At 45.9% G+C, this 25,585-nt stretch overlaps 1 protein-coding gene across 1 annotated transcript in view; it reads left to right on the top strand.

The window, feature by feature from the left end:
- Positions 1-25,328, top strand: part of LOC135829568 (collagen alpha-1(I) chain-like) — a 45,940-nt gene extending 20,612 nt beyond the window's left edge. Inside the window, exons 27-62 of the mRNA XM_065341963.1 lie at positions 714-767; positions 1,146-1,199; positions 1,772-1,816; positions 2,615-2,668; positions 3,590-3,634; positions 4,409-4,462; positions 4,990-5,043; positions 5,508-5,561; positions 6,141-6,194; positions 6,761-6,859; positions 7,488-7,532; positions 8,226-8,279; positions 8,772-8,825; positions 9,168-9,275; positions 9,762-9,815; positions 10,211-10,372; positions 11,361-11,414; positions 12,098-12,151; positions 12,470-12,523; positions 12,863-12,970; positions 13,370-13,423; positions 14,628-14,789; positions 15,341-15,394; positions 15,866-15,973; positions 16,479-16,586; positions 17,629-17,682; positions 18,090-18,197; positions 18,619-18,726; positions 19,148-19,165; positions 19,763-19,780; positions 20,545-20,655; positions 20,917-21,043; positions 21,668-21,834; positions 22,194-22,329; positions 23,327-23,448; positions 24,441-25,328. Of these exons, the coding sequence (XP_065198035.1) occupies positions 714-767; positions 1,146-1,199; positions 1,772-1,816; positions 2,615-2,668; positions 3,590-3,634; positions 4,409-4,462; positions 4,990-5,043; positions 5,508-5,561; positions 6,141-6,194; positions 6,761-6,859; positions 7,488-7,532; positions 8,226-8,279; positions 8,772-8,825; positions 9,168-9,275; positions 9,762-9,815; positions 10,211-10,372; positions 11,361-11,414; positions 12,098-12,151; positions 12,470-12,523; positions 12,863-12,970; positions 13,370-13,423; positions 14,628-14,789; positions 15,341-15,394; positions 15,866-15,973; positions 16,479-16,586; positions 17,629-17,682; positions 18,090-18,197; positions 18,619-18,726; positions 19,148-19,165; positions 19,763-19,780; positions 20,545-20,655; positions 20,917-21,043; positions 21,668-21,834; positions 22,194-22,329; positions 23,327-23,448; positions 24,441-24,581 (2,910 nt within the window). The 3' untranslated portion in view covers positions 24,582-25,328. The remainder of the gene's footprint in view (positions 1-713; positions 768-1,145; positions 1,200-1,771; positions 1,817-2,614; positions 2,669-3,589; positions 3,635-4,408; positions 4,463-4,989; positions 5,044-5,507; positions 5,562-6,140; positions 6,195-6,760; positions 6,860-7,487; positions 7,533-8,225; positions 8,280-8,771; positions 8,826-9,167; positions 9,276-9,761; positions 9,816-10,210; positions 10,373-11,360; positions 11,415-12,097; positions 12,152-12,469; positions 12,524-12,862; positions 12,971-13,369; positions 13,424-14,627; positions 14,790-15,340; positions 15,395-15,865; positions 15,974-16,478; positions 16,587-17,628; positions 17,683-18,089; positions 18,198-18,618; positions 18,727-19,147; positions 19,166-19,762; positions 19,781-20,544; positions 20,656-20,916; positions 21,044-21,667; positions 21,835-22,193; positions 22,330-23,326; positions 23,449-24,440) is intronic.
- The last annotated feature ends 257 nt before the right edge of the window (positions 25,329-25,585 follow it).

Below are 25,585 nucleotides of genomic sequence, written 5' to 3'. Positions count from 1 at the left end.
AAGTACAACAATACAAGGCTACTGAAACAACCAGAGATATACCGTATTTTCCGGAGTATAGTGCGCACTTTTGATGTGCTATTTTAGGCCCTAAGTCGCAGGTGCGCACTATGCTCCGAATATGAAATGCATGTACTTCAATGAAGATTGAAGTGCGCACCCCCAATGAAGATTGGGGGTGCGCGTTATACAAAGGTGCGCACTAATACGGTATACGAGACACCACTCACATACCTTCCACAGTGTATGAGTGCAGGAGTCCACATAATTCTACATTGTACATGGCCCTTTTTGTGTAACTTGAGCTCCATCTCAATGGTCCTTGCCATAATGGTGGTGTGCAACTGGAGTGAGTGAGCTGAGAGCACTGTAATTTTACTAGAATTCAAAATGTTTGGCTGAGTCTGTCACAATTTCCTCTTTGTCGACACAGGACATGTTATCCTTATCGAATTACAGTACTTCAAGTGTGAGAAAAGCGTCAATCCAGGCTCCCAAAATCCGGAAACTGCCGTCTTCCGGGCAAAAGCCAACTTTCCACGAAAAGCGGCACCGGAAAAATATATTGACTGGCATCGTTGACACCCATTTAGTCAGCATGTGTATTCTGATATGTGGGCAATTTCTAGGAATGGGGAGTGGCTTGTGCCGATATGTCTGGATTTGCGGAGTTACACTGTGTATGAAATGTTTTCTTTGTGTGATGACTGCAGGGAGCTGTTGGACATTCCGGAGACCCTGGCCACAACGGAGGTGACGGGGACAAGGTACAGTCATGTAAAAACCTGTCGAAGTACAACTAGATCCACGCCAGTGGTGCTCTATGGTGTAAATGGTTAGCGCCCTGGACTCTGAATCCAGCGTTCCGAGTTCGAACCTCGGCAGAGCCTGATGTTCTATTAATTATCATTTTGTGGAGTTGGCGTACTCTTGTGGACATGGATTATTTCTTTGTTGATCAGTTGGATCACAATCAACATCACTGGGAAATTTTGCCTTGTTATGGAAATCCTGGAAGTTGTACAAAATGCCCATGGGAAAGCAACAGTTTCACAGATTTTCAGAACTATTGTGGGTTTGAGCAACTCAAGCTCAGCTCAGACTTATGCTTTTTGCTACTTGTTTCATGTGTGTTATGGCTTTAGGGAAGTGCTGGTGAACCAGGAGAGCGTGGTGTCGGTGGATTCAAGGGCGCTCGTGTAAGTAGACAAGAAGGGACTGTTTGGCCGGGAGTAACACAGGGATTCCAACAGCACGCCCTATTTATCCCAAAATGCAGAACATCTCCAATAGAAAATTCTGTGTTTGAATTTATACAACTTTCCAATAACGATCCAGATGGTGAGCAAAGGAAAAAATGTGTAACATGGAAACATGTGGGCACGAGTTCAGCAAGTTCAAAATCTAGTTTAGTTGGTGGACTCGATCGCATAACGTGTGCCCACATTTTTCCATGTTACAAATACCACTAACAATCCTACAATGAATATTATGTCAAAAACACAGGATGATTCTTGACAGCATGTCAGAATGCTCAATGAGAGTACTGACAAAATCAGAACTCCAGAGCTCCCCCCCCCCCCCCCCCCCCCATACACACACACAAGTTCCAGTGGAATTCCTCTCTACTCCGAGTTTGTTGCACTACGCCCTATGTTGAAATACACAGAACTCTCCAACAGCAATACCTATGTTAGAATGTACAGAACGTCATTCCGTTTCACAGTATTAATCCTCATTTCATGTGCGAATTATCGTTTCTTGACTGCAGGGCAAGACAGGCGTCTCAGGAAATGTTGGCAAGAACGGAGACCAGGTAAGCACACATACATGCACTTGGGCCATACTTGTGTAGTTAGTTCCCACCCTGCAATTGTGCCGGAAATTGGCCATGCTTCGTTGAGAAGAGTTCAGTGAAACCCTTTTTCAACGTGTTCTCTGGGAATAGGCCGGAATAGCATGAGGTAATCTGGGTTGTTGACTTATCCTGCTAAGTGAGTGACTACTGCAAACTAGGAAACTGTTGCACTCGTTTCAGTTAACGATTTGAGAGCACAGGCCAATTTGCACCTGGAAATGTTTGTGATTGGAGTGAATTACATAAATTTCACTTTTTTTGTAACAGTTTTACCCTTATCAATGAAACTAATGGCTACCGAGGGTAGCAATGGTCGGCTTTAGATCGCATGGTGGAGGAGGAGAGTTCTACCCTTTGTGCCAGTATACTTTTCTTGATTTTACACCAACTGCACAAAACCTGAAAGTTTCCAGATGGCGAAGGTTTCCAGGTTCACAATAGTGGGCGAAGCAAAGTGCTCTGCCGAACTCGTCATAAGGTACATATCGGGAGTTTTTCGCAGAACCCAGTTGGCTTTCCGAATTTAGCTGCAGCTGCAAAATTCATTTGCAAACCCAGGAAAAGGTTTCCATTCGTGAGAATGCCAAGTACGCTTCATCCCCCCACCTTCAGGTAGCCTCTGTGAAGAAGAATGGTGGAACACATAGTTACTGTGCATTACAAAATGCCATGACAATCTCATGTGGTAATGTGTGTCGAAACATCGATTACACGTTTAAAATAGTGGTGCGCTTGCTTTCTCCCTGTTCTTGGCAGGGACCTAAAGGATATCGCGGTCGTCAGGGACCAGTTGGCCCACGAGGAGAGGAGGTATGTTTATCTGCTCTATTTTCAAATTCATAGCATCGCAGCAGGGCTCAATGCGAACCACTCTGCTAGCAGATGTTGTCATTGAACATCACCTCCAGGTTTAGCCGATGACATAACCGTGTATGCTTTATGGAGTGGTCCGCCAGTGCTTATGATGCCATACAGTATAAACCACCTCGAATGATGATATTATCACTTTAAAAGGTGATGACACACTAGCAGGCGATACGATGAACGGAACGGAGAACTTGCACTGCCTTAGCTCACATTTCCTATGCAGAGTGTGTATATTTTTGAAAGGATGTTCAACTTTGACCAATTCATTATACTGTATAGCAGGAAATTTTTCGGACGGAAATATTTTCGGACAAAGGCGAATTTCGACCTTTCGTACGGATTTTATTTTCGTACAGTGCTGCATGCTTCATGCACGTGTTCGCAAGCAGTACCCATAATCATGTATAGTGAACATACCGGTAATTTCACATGAACAAATTTTAGTACGGAATTAATTTTAGTACAAAAGAGGCCATGTACGAAATCATACGAAAATAAATCCCGTCCGAAAATTTCCTCCTATACAGTCCATGCAATGCACGTACTTTAATATGCAGTCCATTCATGGGGTGTGTGGTTTGACTACCAAAGATCTTGGTGCACTTGAAATGGACAGTACAAGCCCTAGATCGCTGCTATGTTGGTTCATGGAATCATCTTACAGATCAGTGTGACATTATTTAGCCTGATGGCCCATCTAATGCGGAAACATCTGCAACCAGCTGTCCGGAATAAACGGTTTGTGGTGCTGCATGGCTACTCCGACTGTATAGAGTTGTCCAGTCCTGAGCGAAATTACAGGAGTTGTCAACAGGTCTCTAATACCTAGCTGGTGTCTTTGTTGCTCATCTTGTCATTGAACAGGGACCACAAGGAAGCGAGGGACTTGAAGGACCTCGTGGACCCAAGGTAAGAGATTAGAAGTCCTGCTGACAATACAAGATTTCCAGCAGTACCTATGCACCTATGTTTTGCATTTTCTAGTAAAACCTGCCCTAACTAGACGCACTTGGTGCAGTGGAAACTGTCCCTAAATGACAGGTTTTTCCGGTCAATACAGGATTCCACTTGTTAAAGGGTCTTGAAAACACAGGTTCTACTGTACCTTAATTTCTTGGTTGTATGCCACATCTGATTATCACTCACACACCCACACACCCCGCATTCAGGCCTGTGCCATAGTGTCAGTGCGTTCCTTTGAGTAATAAGTGTCACTCATCGTAAGTTGCGCCCCTTATCGTTCCACATATACTAGCATACCGAGACACACAGAACAGCACAGAAATTTACGGGTAGTGCGCCGCAGCCAGTTGCCCACTGCCGGCGAGAAATATATTCTCCGACTTTGGAGTTTATTGTACAAAGGTGCTACGTATAATGTGGGGGAAATATGGTATCCCTTTTGCCTCGTTAAGCAAGCTATTCGGTGGAGTTCGTCCACCACAGGTCCGTGGCATTGCTTCAAATACGTTTCTCATTTTGCATGGATGCCGGGTGAGCATTGAGTGGCTTAGCACTGTGCTTGAAGGCTGGAATATTTCACGATAGCAAAGGAAAAAAACCAGTTCAGCTTATGTCAAGTGCCACACCTCTATGTTCCCCTCAGAGTAAGGCTAGAAATTCCTTTGCCACAATCCTGTTCTGGTTTGATTGTTGCGCGTTGCTTCTCTGTTCTGTTTCTAGGGATCTCCTGGCCCACGTGGAGTTAGTGGAGACGCTGGTACTGATGGCGAAGCTGTAAGAGAAGTGTATGTGTGTGTTTGTGTGTGTGTGTGAGAGAGAGAGAGGGAGTGGTTTCGTTGAGAGGTTTTGTTTCCGGCGGCATGAACATAGAAGCACATCATTTTAGTGTCCACATGTTGGTTTTTCTCCCTGAGGATGGGCCATGCCCGAAAATTTGGTGCATTCAATTTATATCTATTTTTTTTTGGAAGTGAAGTGAACGTATGCAGCGAAGAGACCGTAGTTGGAGAGTTTGAAGTGAGGTCCCCTATCACATGTTGGTGTTATAGTTATAGTGTGCCAATGCCAATGCCAGGCTGTTGTGTATGTCATCGATTGGATTATTAGCTGATTTTTTGTTCTCTTAGTGTGCGTCTGCGCCTTCATGCTTTTGCTTAAAGGCATGAAGGCGAAGACGGTTGTTTGCAACTCGGTTACACTGAGTTTGACACGAACTGTGAATTCTTGTGTGTGCTTCCATACTATTAAAATTCTAATGATCTTCTTTCATTGTGTTTTGCCATTTTCCTTATGCTGTGTAGGGTTCCGTTGGCAGCCCTGGTCCTGATGGACAGCCTGGTGCAGCTGGTACCCCCGTAAGTATTCGGCATTAGTCTGTGAAGGGCTGGTTAGATGCTGTAGACTCCAATGGGTCTTGTTTTGTGATTTCCCGTATGAGGTGCTTCAGCACAGCTGGACTGTGAAGCGAGGTTGCGAGACTTCAACGGGGTTTTAGTTACCTGACAGAGAACTGAAACCACTCTAGTGACATGTTGCCAACAGCTGCATTTTGATGGTGGTGTTAGTGCCCCATTGCATACTATCTGCACCTTTCTCACCATGCTAGAGTTCTATTTTGCTGCATCTTCTCAGTAGTGATGCCGAGACACTTTATAGTAGGCTGAGTACCAGCGCCCTACCGCCACTCCTAGCTCCCTGCCCCTCAGGGGTATGTGGCTGATGTATAAAATCACAGTTGCACAACTCCAGAGTCCTAGCTTCCTGACCCTCAGGAGTATGTGGCTTATGTAGATAATGATGTGTGTTATGTACTCTGCAGGGTGTGCCAGGAGACCCAGGTACATCTGGCTCATCCGGCACCTCCGGCCTCCCGGTAAGAACCTCTTCTAGCTGCGATCTCACAACCATCTTACATCCATCTCTGTTTACACTCTTACTATTGCCATGGTGCTTCTGTTGCTGATGCTGTTGCCATGCTGCCTGTTGCCATGCTGCTGTTGTTGCTATGCTGCTGTTGTTGCCAGGCTACTGCTGTTGCCATGTCTGTGTTGTTGCTATGCTGCTGTTGTTGCTATGCTGCTGTTGTTGCTATGCTGCTGTTGTTGCCATGGTGCTGCTATTGCCATGGTGCTGCTGTTGCCTTGCTACTGTCTGTCGTTGTCATGCTTCTATTGTGGTCATGCTACTGGTCAGGGATATGCATGTACTCATCTTTCATCAGTACAAGACAGTTTGTTGGATAATTGTATGGCCGGAAAAAATCCATGGAATTATTATCATGCATAATGCGTTTGTCACTTTGCATCAGATTATATTGAATGCTTTGCATGCAGAAAGATTTCATTTGACAGGATGTTTGGAGGTCTGTTAGTTGCCCCTCCAACTCTTGCTATTTCCAAATTTCTTTGATTTGACCTTGCTAGTTCTGTTGGTACTCTGCCCCTGTGTATAGGGTCCGCCTGGTGGAACTGGACCACGTGGAGTATCTGGATCCTCTGGACTACCGGTATGTGCTGTGCTGTGCTGTGCTGTGTGTGTGTGTGTGTGTGTGTGTGTGTGTGTGTGTGTGTGCGCGTGTGTGTGTGTGTCTGTGTCTGTGTGTGCGTGTGTATGCGTGTGCGTGTGTTTGTGTGTCTGTGGGTCTGGGAGTATATACATGTAGATTGTAAAAAGAATAAAAGAAAGAGACAACACTTGCCATAGGTGAGGAAAGATCGATGAAATGCCTTATATGGACAGGATTTGCATTCTGCACACTGAGAGGAAAGTTAACAACTTTCTCTTTTATATCGGTCAGCCACTAGGTCGTATATTTGAATTATCCGTGTGTTATCATACTGCGGAGCTGCATCTGCGCCTTAGATCTTTGCTGGGTGGTGGCGTTCCAGTACTTTAAGGTACTGGAACGCCACCACCTGAGTCTAACTGAGTCTCAAGTGAACCGTGATTTTTTAATCAAAAAATCATACTGATGGCATTATCAACAATATAATTTCTCAGGTACTATGTGCACAGTGTAGAGTGGTCTTGCTCTGTAAATTACACCTTGGTACATTGTGTTGTCATTGACAGGGTGCTAAAGGCCGCAAGGGTGCCCAGGGTGATGCTGGACGCGACGGAGCTCCCGGCTTGAATGGAGTCGCGGGCAAAGACGGACGCGATGGACCACCAGTAAGGAGAATGTTGAGGTTGAAATTCTGTGTGTGTGTGTGTGTGTGTGTGTGTGTGTGTTTGAAATGATCCCACTTATGGGCTCACCACACCTCAGTAATCTACCCTAGTTTGGGGATTTCAGGGGGTGTCGGCCGTTGGGTGGTTCAATGGCCAATTGAGTCATCTTTCCAAGATCCCTTTTGAGTCTCTTTCCCCTCTCCCGGGGAGACCCACGTGACCAGTTTTGGCAGTGAGCAAGTACAAGTGTGTGTGTGCGTGTGCGTGTATGTGTGCGTGTGTGTATATGCTATGTTTGTAAGTTACATGGTCGCTTATCGTGTTAGTATCAGTTGTGTTGTGCCCCAGTGTTGTCTTCGACCCTGCTGCATTATTAAGATGCAGTGAAATTGGTTAAAAGGTAAACTCCATCTTATCTTGGTTTAAGTTGACGGTTTGGTGCACAGGGTTTTTTCTTTTAAATTTTCCATGTGAATATCTCATTCCATTGTGGCAAGGGAGTATGCTGGCGAATGTGAATAGAACACTAATTATGACTGTGTCTCTTTCAGTTTGGCAGTTGGTGTGTGGCTGTGTATTGCTGTGATGATTAACTCTACACTGCAATGTGATGTGTCACGTGCTGTAGGGTGACCAAGGACCTCTTGGCCCCGTGGGACGACCTGGCCAACCCGTAAGTCACGTCACTGATACCTGTACTGCTTTCGACAGACTCACGGTTACGCCACCTCACGGCGTAGGGATTTTAGTGAATGTATCACACTGGAAGTGCATTTTAATGCAAAACCAAAGCTCTCTGTCAATTATCTGTACATGTTTCATACTTACAATATAGTGCTCCTCGGCAGTTTTCGGGTTTTATTTGTTGAAAGTAAATAGTATATAGTTGATAGTTCGTGTTCAAAAGTACTGTTTTGATATAATTTTCTGTTTGTTTCCTATTCTGCTGGTGCATGCGTATTAGCACCGTATTGACCCCGCTTCTTCCTCATTCTTCATTCCATTTGACCTGAGCGAAGACTAGCCAAGCTTGCCTGGCGATGCCAACGCGAAAAGGCTGACAATAATGATAATAATAGAGCTCTCTGCTACTGCCAGTAGTTCAGTCTTTAAGGACTCCACACATCCAAACAAGAAGGCAGTCTTCTATCTATCACACATTTTTCTTCCTCTTCTCATCAAGAAAGTGCAGGAATGAAGAAAAGGAAAATGGAGATTTGTACTGTACAGCACTTGAAATGAGATCATAGAGGCAGCACTCTAACAAAAGTGAGAAGTCATCAGGTGCAAAATCAAACTTTTCTGCTTTTTTGAAGTTGACATAATCTTGTGCTGTTCTGTGTTGTCTTGTTGTGGTGTATGGCAGGCTGATCAAGGCCCCAAAGGAGCCCAAGGTGCTAACGGCCCCACTGGACAACGCGTAAGTTGCCTGTCCTGTAGCCAGTACAGACATGCTGTGCTTAGCTCTATCCTCATGCTGTACTTGGCTCGGGTCGCATCCTTCGCGGAGCTCTGTCCTCATGCTGTACTTAGCTCTATCCTTATGCTGTGCATAGACCTGTCCTCATGCTGTATTTTAAAGCTCTGTCCTCATCCTTTGCAGAGCTCTGTGCTCTGTGCCATATAATGCACACGGCATATGGGCAGCTAGTTTTCTGTTGAGGAATAGTGGTGTTTCAGGATTGTGCTGAAGACGGTGCGAGGACCTCGAAACAGCAACGGAATGTACTATTTGTAGCCTGGACCGTGATTATGACCGGATATGTCACTACTGCACAATTGATATATTGCGCATTCTGTGCATGTCAAGGTTCTTTCAATTGTATGTGTTTTGGGGCTGATGGTATACAGCCTGCAGGGTGTTGAGCTAGATATCCTTCACAGCACGCTTTCTACTTGTACTTTTGTGTAGGGCCCATATGGACATCCCGGAACTCAAGGTCTGCCTGGTCCAGTTGGAACACGTGTAAGTGGCTATGCACCGTCCCCACTCTCAGTACACTGGTATTAATCCGGCATGCTGGTGACTTGGCCTATGGAAAACCTCCTAAGTTGGTTGTATTCCTCGATACAATTCTATAACCATTGGAATACGTGAACATTTCTTTTCGAGCACAGTGCAGTGGGAATATGCTTTCTGACCACCTCAAGGTTACTCAGCACTAGATTAAATTTGACGGACAAAAACACATTGATGGTACCCTAATAGATTTGTTTCGTATCAAGAGAATGGTGAGCAGCAGAGAATTTCAGACAAAAAAATTATAATAATAGTATTGTGTACTTACACGAATGATTTTGTTTCCAGGGCAACCGCGGTGCACCTGGTCCCCGTGGCATCACTGGCGAGAGCGGCAGCAAGGGAGAGCGTGGATCATCTGGCCTGGCTGGCATTGACGGCAGTGATGGACAAGCCGTAAGTGAACGTTTTCCTGTCTTGTCTGCTTGCCTTGAATAGTCTTCATGGCTCATCTGAATAGGCAAATCGTCACACGTTGATGCCAGTTAAGTAAATTTCAGAATGGATGCTACAAACTGCTGCTGTTTGCTCGTGTTTTCGAAGCCTATCAGTGAAGAATTCCAAAGTCTTTGTCCACTTTCTCTACTCTGGTTAGCTGCTACTGGTTCAATTTCTGACTGCATGTCTAGTTCCGATATTTCTTCCTCTTCATATGCTGGTACGTAGCTACATAACTGCGCAACAGACTGCTTCCTCTGTGCACACTGAAGTAAGATGTCTCTAGCATTTTCAACAATTCCAGTCAGACTTGATCATGGGCCCACTTTCCTCAAAGCTTTTTTTCTCTCTTTTTATGGACGAGTGATACGTTGTGATTGCTTGTGATTGTATGTCCTTGGTGTGCTTGTTGATTGTTGATATGTTATGCTTATGTCCCTTCAGGGCCGACCTGGCAAAGATGGAAGTATTGGACGTGACGGCGTTGTTGGTCAGAAGGTGAGGTTGATTTGTCAAGTAATCGGTCTTCTTTTTTCATATCAGAGAAATCGAGAGCCGAATCAGTTCATGGATTCTTGCCGTATCGCTGTGGTGACGATGAGGCTATTACACAGTTGTGTTGATAATTCGAAATTAGCAGATGAAATTGTACAACTCTATCTGGACCTCAGGAAGATCAACTATAGATCCCTTCTGTCCCACCCAGGTATTGTCACAGCCAGCTAGGCAGTGGAACGTGGGTTCTTATATGAATTGAAGGTGTCCACTTATTTACACTCTGTTTACATTGAAAGACAATTGGAAAGAGCACCGATGACACGAGTCAGTGTTTCTGTTTTCTCCGTGCATCTAACCCGGGGCTGTTTGCTTGGTTGTTGGCTGCTGTGTCACAGGGAGATAACGGTGCACCCGGCTTGATGGGCCCAGCTGGTCCCAAGGGCAGACAAGGCAGAGCTGGACCCACTGGCCCGCAAGGCCCCGACGGCAACATGGGAGCGACCGGTGACAAAGGTGCCAGTGGTTCTGATGGCGTTGACGGAGAGAAAGGAAGCCGCGTAAGACGACACTTTGTTTTCATTTTCTTTTGAATTCTCAAAGCTAATCAGAGAGAACTTTTCCGTGACAAGGGAGCGAATGAGGAGCGTCAGATCACAATTTTTTTCATGTGATTTTACTAGAATATCAAGGTGTGTTTCTCATGAAAGCGTGCACGAAACAAGGGTATGAGAATCCCGCTGATTTGATTGATTTTCCAAAGCGAATAGATGCATGCCTATTACGGAAATCTATAGGGTGAACATGTATGTGAAAATGGAAATGTTGAAGGAGAGTTCTAAAAGGGGGACGACTTTAGCATTGGACCGTATCACATAGGCTGAGCAACTATGGTGTAATCTCCAGCCTAACTATTCAACCTCTAGGTGTTGAATATGGCAATGTTCCGGGAAAACAAGCCCTTGATTGGATGATTTGTTGCCATTTGTCGTTAAGCTCAGAGTGACGCAAAAAACTTATTCCATTACCGTATTTCCCCGTAAGTTAGCACGTACTAACTTTCGAACTTAGCAGCCACATGAGTACTAACTTTCGGGGGTGGTACTATCTTTCGGGGAGTACTTTTTATCGGGGGTAAATGACACGCAGTGGGAAGCCTGCGCAACTCTAGTGTCTGTGCATATGATGTATGTATTGTACGGTGTCTGTACCTGTAGGACGGGTACGAACTTACTATCTTTCGGGGGAACTGTCTTTCGGGGTGATAACCTCGGCATTGGAAAGTGTATTTTTTATAGGGGGTACTAAGTCATTGGGGGGAACTTACTTACGGGGAAATACGGTATTTCTATACAATCTATCAATGTTATGTCTTGATGCACATGGCAATCTCTGCATGCATGTGTGTGTGTGTGCGCATGCGTCCATGTGAATCTCCGAACGTGTGTACATGTGTACGTGTGTGTGTGTGTGTGTGTGTGCGTGTGTGTGTGTGTGTGTGTGTGTGTGTGTGCGTGCGCAATGTGCGATGTGTGCTGCTCTATGCAGGGCCCAGTAGGACCATCTGGCAGTGCAGGATCCGGCGGAGTCAAGGGACAGAGAGTAAGGTGTTCTCTTTGCATGCTGTGTTCCTGATATCAGCAACAGCAGTCCATCTCTTTAGAATAATGATACTGAAAAAAGGTGTGATTCCAAGAGCCATCACCTCTCTTCCCAGGACATTTTCTATTAAACACTGCCACGGAATAATTGCACAGGTGGTAGTCATTACTGGGATTAATTTCACAAGTTGTCCTACTGCATTGATGTCTGAGGGGAGAGCCAATGCAGGGCAGGTTTGCAGTGTCATGAAACCGTGGCATTCCGACCCCTTTCCTAGCTGATCCAACTCATTTGCAACTTAGTATCATAATAATTTTGTCTGGGTATTTCGGAGGCACTTCCTGAATTTCTTTCAGGCTCAGCTGATGTGCATGCTGAAACGGCTCAAACTAAGAAGGGAAAGGCCTCGATTGGGCAGGGGTGGATTAAACTCGTGCACTCTGTCCAAGGCATGCAGAATTTGTGGCATGAGATCGCAATTTTCATGTTTGTATGTGCAAATGGGGGGGGGGGGGGGGGGATTGAGCCGAGTGCAGGTCGGGGGGGGGGGGGGGGGGAGAGTGGTCGCATTTCAGTGACGGTCTGTAAGGATATTTTGGTTGGAGATTGAGGGTTGACGGTTGAGAGCTACGTTGTCAATACCTACGTGACTGATTGTGTGTGTTTCATCTTGATTACTCCAGGGACCACCAGGCCGAGATGGTGCTGCTGGACGCAAGGGACCGCTTGGAGGCCAAGTAAGAAAACTTGGGAATAGACTGCTCTCTGCATCTTGAGTTCTCACCAAACGCTGTGCCGTGTGCATAGAATTGTGTGTTGCTCCGTACATGGGAGCTCGCACTTTTCTTGCCGACTTGAATTCACGCTTTACTGAAGTCCTACATCTTCTTCAAACCGAAATAATGATGCTAGCAATATGTCTGCCCGATAACATATCTCTGCTGATATTGTGCTGCCCTTGTCGGTATGTCTTGATGTAGACTGTAGACATATTGTGTCTACTATTATTATCACCACTAATGAGGTTTGGTATTGCTAATCTGCTCTTGCTGCAGGGTGACACCGGTCGACGTGGTCCAGATGGTAGCCGTGGTGATCAAGGACAGAAGGTAAGGCCATAGGAAACGTTTAACTGTTATGTCACGTGGGTGTCATCCTCTTCTCTGGAGTTGCTCCCCATATTATTAGCATTGCATGCATATGCTATGAGATTGAGATGAGTAATACAACAATGGTAGCATGCTAATGTTCAATGGTTTCTTCTTGAATGACAGCTACACCATAGCTCAGAGCTCAGTGTTTGGAGCATCGCTGGCCCCAAGCAAAGGTCCCTGGTTCGAGTCCTGGTGGTGACAGTCAATTTTTTCTTCGAACCTTCACCTTTTCCATTCCCTCAGCTAGTAAATATTTAACATGCGAATGCTGTCTGTAATGGCTGGTATTTACAGGGTGAGCAAGGAGACGCAGGAGCCCGAGGAGATGCTGGCAATGACGGTGAGAAGGGAGACACCGGACCACGTGGAAACCAAGGAGAACAGGGACCCGTTGGACGACGTGTAAGTCCAGATTTGCATATGCAAAGTCGCCACTGTGCCAGCACAGTGAAACATAAGGTTTCCTGGATGTGGTATGCATAGCTGGTAAATCCTGGTGGCATTTGCATGTGATTGACAATGTATGCCCTTTAACATGTTGACAGCCTTTGTTGACTTTTGAGTTAGTTGCATGGCCCCTTATGAGGTGTTTTGAGTGCATGCGGGCAGTCGTACGCTGTGAAATATTCGCACTAGTCTGCTTCAGTCATGATCACTACACCATGTCACTGTGTGATCTATTGATCACCATCTTCAAATTGTCCATTGTCCCATCCACTATAGATAATGCTCCACGGTCGAGTTCAAGTCCAGACGATTATGTCGTAATGCTCCATCACTTCTTCGTTTTCTTTGCTGCAGGGCGACGATGGTGACAAGGGCATTGCTGGAATCCCAGGAAACAACGGACCGCAGGTAAGGCAGTGTCACATGCGCACATTCTACGACACAGAAGCACACAAGGCAGGGTAGCAACCAACTATCCTTGATTGCCCTTGTTGTTCTGTGCAGTCAGTCTCCGCGGTATTGAGGTATTAGGCACTCTCAACACATGCTCAGTCTCCGCGGTGTTGATCATTCTTTTCGACTATCTCCTACACACCACAACAATAACAAGAGAACTGCAGGGTCGCAGCAACAGCTGCTCCAATTCTTGCACCGCATGTGTATTAATATAACTATGCCACAGGCATAGACAAGCATTTAAACATATAATTATGGCAGCCTGGTACACATCGCTTTAGCATAACAAAAGGAAAACTAGGCAAGACAGTAAGCGATCCAAGCCATGGTACACTGGATACATGAAATTCCGAAAGAAATGCGTTCACCACAGCTTAGTGAACTGATAAATTATGCAACTGTACATCTTATCAGAGAACAAACTACTATTAAGTGAAGTTGACTGTAGACGAGGGTGTGGTGCTCTTTTGTGTTCAACAAAGACAAGTCACCTATAGGAAAGTTGGTGGCTTGCCACACTCCTTTTCTGAGGACTTGGCGTGACACTTGACAGTATTCAGGACTGCCAGAAGCAGTCTTGATTGGTCCAACCATACAGTACTCTTGGGCGCCGAAGACCGGAGCACCGAAGAACTGCCAAGCCCAGCATACCGATGTACACATGGTGACTCAACTGTGCATAGACTGTAACACATGAAAATAAGAACGGTCTAGGCTAGGAGGCTAACCCCTCAGTTCTTTGTCGACACAACAGTACTGTACCATACCCATTCCTACTTTGATGTAGCCTGTACACATGACCTCTTCAGCACTGAACATACCGTAAAGTCTTGTATAAAAGCCGCGGCTTCTATGACTTTCTTGGTGAAATTTTGCAGGCTTCTATATGAGACAGGCTTCTAATACAAGACAGGTATTTCTATGTATGTCAACACCAAAGCCAGGCTTATGTGTGGTTTGATGGGCCCAAAATTGCGGCTTCTATTCGAGTGCGACTTTTATACGAGACTTTACGGTAATTATGTTTGTGACCAACAGTTTGGTCCAGTGATGACCTGATCAACCGGACCGGTTCCGGCAGGTCTGCTGTTTCGTACATTTTCCTTGTTCAATGTTTGCCATCGTTGTCTGGTGTTTTTTTTGTTTGTGGTTCCAGGGTCTTCGCGGAGGTCCTGGCGTAGCTGGTCCTCAAGGTGTTGCCGGTGAACAAGGAGAGCAAGGTCTGCAAGGCGAGACCGGTCTTCCAGGCGTCGCCGGATCAGCCGGAGAACGTGGTGTTGACGGTGACCGTGGTGCTAATGGCGACCCAGGAGTCAACGTGAGTGACATGACAAGAATGTTTGTTCTGTGTAATGGGTTGTGATCCCTTTGGCATCGACCATTTTGTTTGCCGTAAAAAGGTCACATGTTCGAAGATCAATTTTAATAAAGCAAAAGAGCATGGTTGAACCACATGTACCCATCACAGTGGAGCTGTATGGTGTGCCCAACCAAATTCTGTCATTTGCATGATGTGTTAGGCTTGTGTTGTTCCATGGTGAACTTGAAATTCGCATCTTGGCTGTGAGAATGTGTCTTGGTGTGTACAGTTTGCACATGTCGTACAGTGAATGCATTCGATTATGCCCACGAATCGATTCATGAATCCATTCATGACTCGCCCCTAGCTACTTCCATCACCCCATGTGAATAGGGTGAATGGATTCTGAATCGATTCCAGGGCTCATGACATGAAATCGAACGGGGAGAATCAATTCATGAATCGATCCAAGTGCGTAATCGAACGCACTCACTGACCGATTTTTCCCTGACTTTTTGTTTGCGCTGACCTACCTGTGTGCCTGTACATGCTCTGTTTGTTCACTGCAGGGTCGACCTGGACCGGCAGGACCCAGTGGTGAAATCGGACAAGCTGGCTCAGCTGTAAGTTGCAGGGCTCAGTAGCAGTGCCACTGCAGTCTATCCTAGAATTCAACTTTCAGGATACAGTAAAACCTGGCCAAGACCACCGCTCAAGAGACCTTCAAAATGTGGTCTCTGTTACCAGGTGGTCTTCTTATCCAGGGTCAATAGACTGGAAATAGAATCTCTTGATCCTGGTTTCGGCAGTCTCTTCTTGGACAAGTGGTCACCTTATCCGAGTGGTCGCCTTGACTGGTTTTACTGCACATGTAGTTCTTTTTGAAGTACTGATACTGAGTGTGTTGCAATCTATTATACTGGGAAGCACATGTAGTAGTTTGCCTTGCGTCATGCTCCTATGCACAGCTTCCATGCACAAGTCTGCTTATAGCTATTGTTTAGTGTATATATCGGCTACATGATCATCCACCTGAAAGCTATGGCCATGGACATTAACGTGCGGGCCTTCTGGTATATCTGTGTGCATGACAGGGCGCTGCTGGATCAGACGGTCGTGCTGGAGATCCTGGTGCAGCCGGTCCCAAGGGAGAACCAGGCCCAGAGGGTGCTGCTGGCCTTGACGGCCCACCTGGCAATGCTGTGAGTTTTGTATGCCGATTGTGTGTGTGTGTGTATATGTGTGTGCACGTGCGTTTGTGTTTGGTTATGCTGCATGCATAGTCTGTGCATGTATGTGCATGCCTTTGTCGTGCAAAGCCACATAATCCCAAACTAAATATTATTGAAGATTGGTTCTGTATACATCTGAGTCTGTATTTGGATATCGACACCAAAGCACAGCGGTAGTGCAAATACACGAATTATCAAGGCCTTTCATTTTTCTCACATATTTTTTCTGGAAATCGTATTCATCCCTATGGCTGTCATCACCCCTCTTACACGAAAGCAATGTGCAAGATGCGGTACATTCAGAGCATTCTCCCTGTTACAAATTTGGGCATAATCAACCTGATCGGGCCGCTTCCGAAATGCAGACATGGGCCATAAGGCCGTGTGCTCGCTCCGCTATGTATTTGTGCATTTGAGACCACCTATTAATTAATAACTAATTTGTGTCTTGTCTCTCGTCTACCTGTACACGTAGGGCCCACAAGGCGAAGACGGCTACACTGGTGTCAAGGGATCAATCGGTCCTCAGGGTGAGACTGGTGATGCAGGTCCTCGCGGCCGTTCTGGTGCTGCTGGCTCCGGTGTAAGTTTGATACAGCGTCGGCAGTGCTTTAATGTGCTTTCCCGTCATGTTTAGGTCCTGATATCAAGATTACAGATAATTGGTTTTCTCAATCTACGGACAGACTGTTTCGTCCTTTCTGGACTCATCAGCGCAGCACAGAGGAAATGAGGCCAAACCTGATAGCAATGAAACATAAATTTTCCAAAGCCAGATTTAAACCAGGCCCAAACGTACCTTGCCAGAGTGCTCAAACTATAATTAGTAAACAGTAGATGCATGCATCACTCGCCTATCTCAGCTATCCTACCCGTTGGGATGCTCCATCTTTCAGACTGCAGGTGGCTTCAGAATATCTCCATGCCGTGATTTACTACAGGGTTTGCATCAGTTGTTTCTTATTTGCAGTGTAGCATATCTAAACAGCCCACCAATACACCCCGAAAAAGCCTAGCTCAGTTCCCCGTGTTTAAATACTCCCTTTGACCTTTCTGTACTAGTTGTTGTGTGAGACAGATTGGTGTCATATCAGACAGGTTCTCTTGACAGGCCTTTCTGTTCTCCAGGGGCGTAGCAGCCGGTCCGGCTGGTCCGACTTAGGCAGGACCACTTTTCCGTCCGGAAGTGCTCAGAATGCAGGATTTTGCACCCGAATTTCACAATTTCCCAGGGGACACCCTCCCCCCCCCCCCCAACGACTAGACCACCTCCAACGTTGGTGCTACCCGCTTGCACTTGTTTGGATAGATAACTGTGTGTTTTCCGTTTCCACTGTCTCTTATAATATTATAACACGGGCCCGCGAGAACCGGTCTGGTTGGTCAGGTCCTTGCCGGACCAACACTTTCACCACCAGCGCTTGTTTACTGCTACTGTGTACCCACCACATCATACACAAACTGTACTGAAGACTATGATGTGGACGAACCAAACAGAAACCTCTTTCACCGGTCGCGTAACGGAAGCATTACCTTCTTCCAGCATGCCATTTTGAACATAATATATATTTTGTGCCAGCATTTTCTCAAGACATGTTGTAAATTGTTTTTTCTGCTCTTGTTAGGGAGAAGTCGGTACAACTGGTGACCCCGGTCCTAACGGTGCTAAGGGAGAGCCGGTAAGCCAAACATGCTCAATTGATAGGACTCAGTTCTTTTCCTTTCCCGAATCCTGGGTGGTGACAGTCAATTTTTTCTTCAGACTTTTCTCGTTTGTGTCTTTCCCTCAAACCAGTGAATTTTCTTCCTTTCTCTTCCCTTTTCTCTTGGCTTTGCTCTTGATGCGAGGACAATTCGTTTGCCAATAGTTCGTGCATTCAAACTGTGTTTTGTCATTATCAATCATAATTCTGGGTTGAAAATGGCTTTTCACTCGGGCAACTTTAACTGCTTTCCACTCGGGCCATGTAATAATTATGATGAAGCCTTTTACCTACCAAATCAGCACATAATAGTTATGTGTTTGTCTGTGTGTGTGTGTATGTGTGTGTGTGTGTTTGTGTGTGCATGTGCTTGTATGCTGCAGGGCGCGCCTGGTGTGGGAGGCGCTCCAGGTGCTACTGGTGATGCCGGACAGATGGGTCCAGAGGGTCCTATGGGATACGCAGGATCACCAGGATCAGTGGGACCACAGGTTAGTGCAACTAGGCACGCACTGTTCCTGGTCAAGTATGGGATTTTGGTGATCTGTGCACGATGGACTTGCTGTGTTCAAATTTTAATCGAATCCAGAACTAATGGGAGTGTACGCAGTAGCTTTCACAACAACGTCGAGTCGTGTTGTTGGTGGAAATGGGGTCGACCAGAGAGCACATGTGCTTGAGTTGAACTACTTCAGTATATCAATGAATCCAGTGCTAGCATGCATAATTGCAAATACTCTTCTCACCACACTGCGCACATATCCGACTCACATATGCACATTAGATCTGTATGCCCATAGTGTGTTTTTTGCAGGTGAACGTCCACATGTTCGCATTTTTTGCCGACTAAGTTTGTTGTGTTGCAACCTAAGTACTCTGTTTTTGCTACTACGTTGACCTGTGTCGTGGTAGGGCGTGATCGGCAGCGTTGGAAGCAAGGGTGAAGTCGGTACCCGCGGTCCAGACGGTGACATCGGCAATCCAGGCAAGCGTGGCGGAGAGGGAGACCTTGGTCCACGTGTAAGTGACGCTAACCGTTAGGCTTCCTTTGCTTTACCTTTTCGAGGGTTTTTGCCGGGATTTTCATCGCACATGCATGATGTAATTGGCGGCAAGAGACGGATGTGTTCCAAGGCCTGTTGTAATTTTTTTAAGAGAGTAGCGAGTATTCCAGTTTATTCCATGTTTCTGTGCTACTCGCAGTGAACGTTAATCTTGGCTCCCACCAATATTATGTTCCATGCGCGTAACGGCGGAATCACGGGCAAACAGCCCCAAACTGGGGGATAGTTTAATTTCAGCCTTCTGCAACCCTGCTGGATTTGTTTCTAATGATGTGGCTCTGTTCTTTGCTGTATGCTGGAATGATTAGTTGTGAGTCACTCATTTATATGATGACTAATGTTCTTGTGTTCTCTTGCGCATGTGTACACCTGCACAGGGTCTTGAAGGATGGCCTGTAAGTCATTGGTGTTGCATTTGAAAATTGTAGAGGTCAATAGGCGGAGTAGCTCTATCAGAACGACGAATAGTACAGTGTTCTATTTGTCGTAATTTAACACACAACCTTACACTCCTTGCACAACCCAGTAACTGGCAGTACCCTTGCATCTCACTCATGCTGTTCACTGCAATAACAGATGTGGTTCTTCAGTTCTTTTGCTAGACAGTGCTCAGTGGGGAAAGTATCCATCGACTCTACCTGGCTTGGCCAGCACTAAAACGGGCTGGAGTTTGCACCGGTGGACAGATAACTGCATTTCTCATAGCTACCAATGTTCAAAATAGGACCATGCAGCATGACAGCTCTACATTATATGGATCATGCATAATAGGAGTCCGAATGTGATCCTGTTGCATGCCATAACCCACAATGGGATTCCGAATGTGATGCTGTTGCCTTCCATAACTCACAATGGGATTCCGAATGTGATGCTGTTGCATGCCATTACTCATTGGTTTTGTTCTCTGTTCTCCATCTTTTGCGTTTACTACTGCTGCTGCTGTGCTCTCTGATGGTGGTGCTGGTGATTGTGATCTGATTGGCACAAATCAGGGACAACCTGGTGATGCTGTAAGTACAGTGTAGCAGGGGCGTAGCAGCCTGTCCGGCCGGTCCGGCTTTGGCCGGACACCTTTTTCACCCAAACAAGGCCCAAAGTGCCCAGAATGCAGGACCATGAACAATAATTTCAAAATTTTCCCCGGGGAAGCTCCCGGGATCCCCTCCTGCCGGACCACGTGCAAAGGCGGTACTACGCACCTGATTATACGAGTGAACTTCGAGTGTTCTTCATTCTACAGTTGTGACAGTCGGTTGAAATTAAGAATAAACTCACGGTCATAATATATAGATCACTTGACTGGCCTTAGTGTATTGCTACTAGCAGTTGGTTTCCTTAAAATTTAGGAACATCAAATGTGTAGATGACTATCCACGATTAACTACCCACTCATCTTTTCTGTTCACACTTGAACTAATTGCAATGCAGTAGTCAACGGAAACCTTTGTTGGCATGTTGAATTTCTAGTAGTACCTATTGAGCAAAAGAGATCTGGTGGCACTTAATCAGTGAGATCTGACACACGGTATAGTGTATAGGTAGCCTCCCCTTCACTTTCCTGCAGCGGTAATAGCTTCTAAGTTCAATGTTTGTTGAACCACGTGATGATATTCCGTACTTGTCCTGTGGAGAGCTGGCCAGTCGCGTTCATCCAAGTATTCGAATAAGGGCTTTCAACGGCATGGTTTTGTGTAGGAAAAAGGGGGAAAGATAGGATCACAACGTGGAACAATTTCTGTTTGTTGTTAATATGACTACACTCTGTGTATTGCAGGGCCCACCTGGTGACAACACCATCGTCAAGACATGCCCCGACACTCCTAAAGAAGACCTTGGCGGTACCTTCACTGGCCGTCGACGCAGATCAACCGAAGAGAGCCAAACTGTAAGTAGATGATACTCTTGTACGTACCAATTCCATTATTATGTTTTGCTCACGGACGCATTTTCAGCGAGCTATGTGCAACATGCAGAGCGATTGACATAATTGTATTATTATGATGGCTTTGCATAAGAAATTAACTTCTGTAAAGAGCTGAACAGTACACATTCCTATCCGATTTCTTACCTCATCTGTTTGTTCTTGTATGCATGAGATAAATTGATCGAGCTTAACCCTGATCATGAACATGGTTGTTATGCTTAGATCCGCATGCGTCTCAACGAGGCAAGCGACTCTGTGTTCGACAAGCTGAGCGTGGATGGCTCGCAGGAGCGACCGGCAACATCATGCAAAGATCTCATGCATTCCAGCAGCAGCCAGCTGAAGAGTGGTAAGTTCAGTTCATTTTCATTTATTTATTTTCCAAAGGCAAAATAATACCTATGACAGGAATCTCCAGGGTGAAAATCCATCAATTGAAATGAGCATTGGATGGCTAGTAAGAGTGTCAGGACAGCCAGCAGGTATCGGCAAGTCTCTGCAAAACACCACCGACTCTGTGCTGAGTTCAAGATGTTAACTGTGTCTTTAGAAGCAATGTGTGTAAGGGGTCGTCCGCAATTAACACGTTTCGAAAGGGGAGGGGTGAGAAGTCATAAAACTTCGGTTCGCAAACTATCAGTAATTCTAAGAACTGTACCTAACCTTGTTGCTATTCAGTTGTGTGCCCATGTGTGTGTTCCACTCATACAATACACAACGCACCTTCAGTCAATGCCCACAAACAAGAGACGAGTGTGTGTGTGTGTGGGGGGGGGGGGGGGGGGGGGGGAGGGAGGGAGAAGGTAAGGGGGGAATTTGACTTCATATTTGATGCACATAAAAAGTTCTCTGGACAACTTTGACTGAACCTTCATGCGGCATCAGTTTTGCAAAATTCATGTGTGTTGGCTTGATGTGTTCTGATCTTCCTTTTAGCTCACTGTTTGCTTGCCATTTGGTTGTTGTTGTACAGGCCAATACTGGATGGATCCCAATGGTGGCCACAGTGGTGATGCCATTCCCGTACACTGTGACTTTGAGGCTGGTGGCCAGACGTGCGTACAGCCCAGTGATGCACACCGCTCATCGCAGGTCCAGCAGCGCAACACACAATGCACAAGTGACGCTCAGAACGGCCAGGTATGATAATTGAAATGGCCGATGATGTACTGTCGTGGACATTGACATCTGATGGGATGACCGGGGCCTGCGCCATTCCTGCTTTTAGCGCATACTCGTACATGCACTACAGTTCATGTACACACTGTAAAAATGGACCAGCAGTGCCCGCGGCTGCACAGCCAGTGCCCGGTGGCCGCTCGACTTTTCAGCGGATTTCAATGTCCGCTACAGTATGATTGTAGCGCAGTTTGGAGTTGAGAAGTGAAGTTTCCTAAACATAGAAGTTTACTCAATTTTCCATGTGTGTGTGTGTGTGTGTGTGTGTGTGTGTGTGTGTGTGTGTGTGTGTGTGTGTGTGTGTGTGTGTGTGTGTACAGTTCAACTACACAGCCCACGGCTCACAGCTCCGCTACCTGCAGATGACCAGCGAGGCAGCAAGCCAGACCGTGTCATTCCACTGTGATGGCTCTGAGGACCACACCAGTGCACATGTACAGATGCTTGGATCATCAGGTAAGACTGGTATTTCCACCCCTGTATCTATTACGTCAAACCGGTGCGTCATCAAGCAATTGATCGCGATCATCAGCCTTGAATGCAATGGATCTATTATGGCCATGTTGTACTGTTGCTTTTAGCAAGATAAGCAGTGAATTTAAAAATTTCACAAAAGCTTGAACATCGCCATGTTCGGTTCACGGTGTACGGTTCTGGACAGAATCGGAGACAATCACCACACATGTATTTTCTGACCTGTGACAGCAGTGTCGAACCATCCGTTCACGTTGCATGGTCTGTTAATGCACAATGATTTAGTTAGTTGACTGGCTGTTCTTGATGTTAATTCCGTGTCCACCATGGCCAATTTACACAAGCATTGCGATATGTATGTATTTGACCTCAGTTGTGACCGAATGTTTCTCACAACTCCGGTTGCACACATGCCATATTCGTACTCCTAACACAGAGCTCAGAACAGAATATCTGGTTCAGATAGCAAGTGTTCAAAAATCTCACTAGAAGCTCTGATATGCAGTATGCAAAAAAACATGCTCTCCTTCGTGAAACAACATGGCAGTAGTTATGGCATCATACTCCACCCACCCTGCTGTTTTCTTTTAATGTCATTGTGCTGGTGTTGTTTTAGCTCAACTGTGCACAGGCACCATCCTCCATCACTGTTATGTTGACTTGCCTGCAATGTTCTAATAATGTCATTGCAAACTCGGTTGTTGAGCGCGAGCCAAAGTAATCATGGATAGAAAGAAAGGACAAAAAGGATCAAAAAGAAAGGACAAAATGTTACGAGTTATGACTAACTGTCCACCAATGTAACCAAGTCATATACAGTCATACAGTCATATACAGTCATTGTGTAATGTGATTGTCTTGTTGTTTTAGTTCAAGTGTGTGCAGGTACCATACTCCATCAGTCTCATGTCACTTTCCTGGAATGTTCTAATAATGTCATTGTGTTGTGGTTGTTTGTGGTGTTCAACTGTGTGTGCAGGCACTGTGTTCCGTCACTCCGATGCCAGCTCCACAATGTCCTCACCATGTGAGCTGTGCCAGGATGCCAACAGCTGCTGTTCAAACGTGGATCATGTCACTCCAGTACAGGATGGCTGCAAGGTACTATGGCTTTTTCTTCTCAACAGAAGATTTTAGGAACCTAACCGGGGAGCGGTATATCAAGTTTTTATCCAAATTTTATCACTAGGCTCTGGTTTTGATCCCCAGTTGCTCTCATCTGCAAATAGTTTGGCTGAAGTCAGTCAAGTGTTGTTTAATAGAGAAGAAAACCTAAAGGAAGACTTTGAAGTTTGTGTACTGTAAATATACAAAATTTCGGCGCTGCAAAATTTCGGCACTTCACGATTTTTGACATTTCGGCGGCGATTTATTTCCGGCGTGGGGTAGAGGGCAAGGTATAGTGTGACAGATGCTGTGAAAAATTTCATCGGCGTTTTGGGTCGGTGCCGAATATAGCCAAAATTAAATAGCTGCCGAAAATTTGTATATTTACAGTATATCAACACATCAGAGTCTGAAGCTGGTCATTTTCTTTGTTAGCATCTGTGGTGACAAGTTGACGACGTCAGATCAAACACGTCAAGGAGATTTGCCAGCTCCTTGTAGTACAATTCTGTTGCAGTACCTCTTATCAGAATTCATCTACCAAAGGATGCACAGTAGAACTCCCTTAGTACATACTCTGATAATACATACCCTTGCTTAGTACGGACATTGTCTGGAGCACGGATGTAGTGAGCCATACTGAATGTATGTTAGTATAGGAAATACCTTGGATACTAAGTACAACACGGTCTTGTTGCCCATGCCGGTACGCCTTATCAGAGTTCAACTACCAAAGGATGTACAGTAGAGCTCACTTAGTACATACTCTGATAATACATACCCTTGGCCTTGCTTAGTACGGACATTGTCTGGAGCACGGATGTAGTGAGCCATACTGAATGTATGTTAGTATAGGAAATACCTTGGATACTAAGTACACTTTCCTGCTGCCCATGCGGGTACATCTCATCAGAGTTGCACTGCATCTCGTGATATAAATTACGGAACTCTCCGGATTGTGCGTTTTCTTGTTGTATTTGACACAGGTGAACACCGCGGGCTCAAAGTCCGTGTTCCAGCTTCGCAGCAACCAGCCACACCAGCTGCCAGTCACTGACATGTCCGTATCGTCGGCATCCGGACGGCCATCGTTTGGCTATGAGCTAGGCCCCGTGTGCTTCCACTAAGCACTCGCGCAAGACGCGTCGGCGGTGCCTCGCTCACTTCTTAACCTCACTCTACAAGCTTTGAAATACCAACAAGATTGGGCTTTAGATCTAGCAATGTGTCTGGAAATGCAGGCAATCATACGCTCTGCCTGCTTTCAGGATTCTCGCACCCACGCACTGCTCATAACTCAAACAGTCAAACACACACACCGAGCGGCTTGTTCCGTCACCTCACACATTACACCACACATACACACTCATACATCACACACGCACACATACACACATACACACACACACACACGCACATCCCAGACTCACACAAACCACCCGGCACACACTCCCATGCACAATCTGTTGACCGTCATCATCCATGGCAGTACCCGTGCATGGCCTGGTCCGCACACTCAGAAGCGCTAAGCCTCCTAACCAATCTCTGAAAGGCTGGCTATTGAGCTGTTTGGCTGTCTGACAGCTGAGCCATGCTTTTTGTTGTCCAAAATATCCTGTCGTTATCTTATATACATTTACTAGCATACACGCTTGTGCCTGTACACTAGCCTCTTTCTGATCATACCATTGTTATTTTTTTTGCTAAAATTGAGCTAATCATGACCATCCCTGTACAGTGAACAAACTGCGCACGGGATTATCAACCACTGTTTCCCTTCTCAACCAGCTGAAACCCGTCCTCATCCAATTATTTGGATACTGCGCAATAGATAATAATACTCCAGTGCTGGGTCCGCAGAGGCCAGACAGTCAGGACCTCTGCTGTGCAAGTGTGCCACTGCCAGTTGTGACTGTGTTCGTGTGACGGTTCGTACTCCTAGGGGCAGGACAGGGTGTGGTTGGTTCAAGTGTCTTGCATGTGTAACCACTGTCAATTTACAAGTTTTCCGCCCCGAAAATTTTCGGCATTTCACGATTTTCGACATTTCGGTAGCGATTTATTTCCGGCACGGGATGAATACTAGTTCATCACGAAAGCCGATATAGCCGAAATTGAATAGCTGCCGAAA

Source organism: Sycon ciliatum, chromosome 13 (genome assembly GCF_964019385.1).
Source record: "Sycon ciliatum chromosome 13, ocSycCili1.1, whole genome shotgun sequence".
NCBI lineage: Eukaryota > Metazoa > Porifera > Calcarea > Leucosolenida > Sycettidae > Sycon > Sycon ciliatum.
The sequence above is the reverse complement of the archived record's forward strand: the minus strand, read 5'-3'. Positions and strand labels throughout refer to the sequence as shown.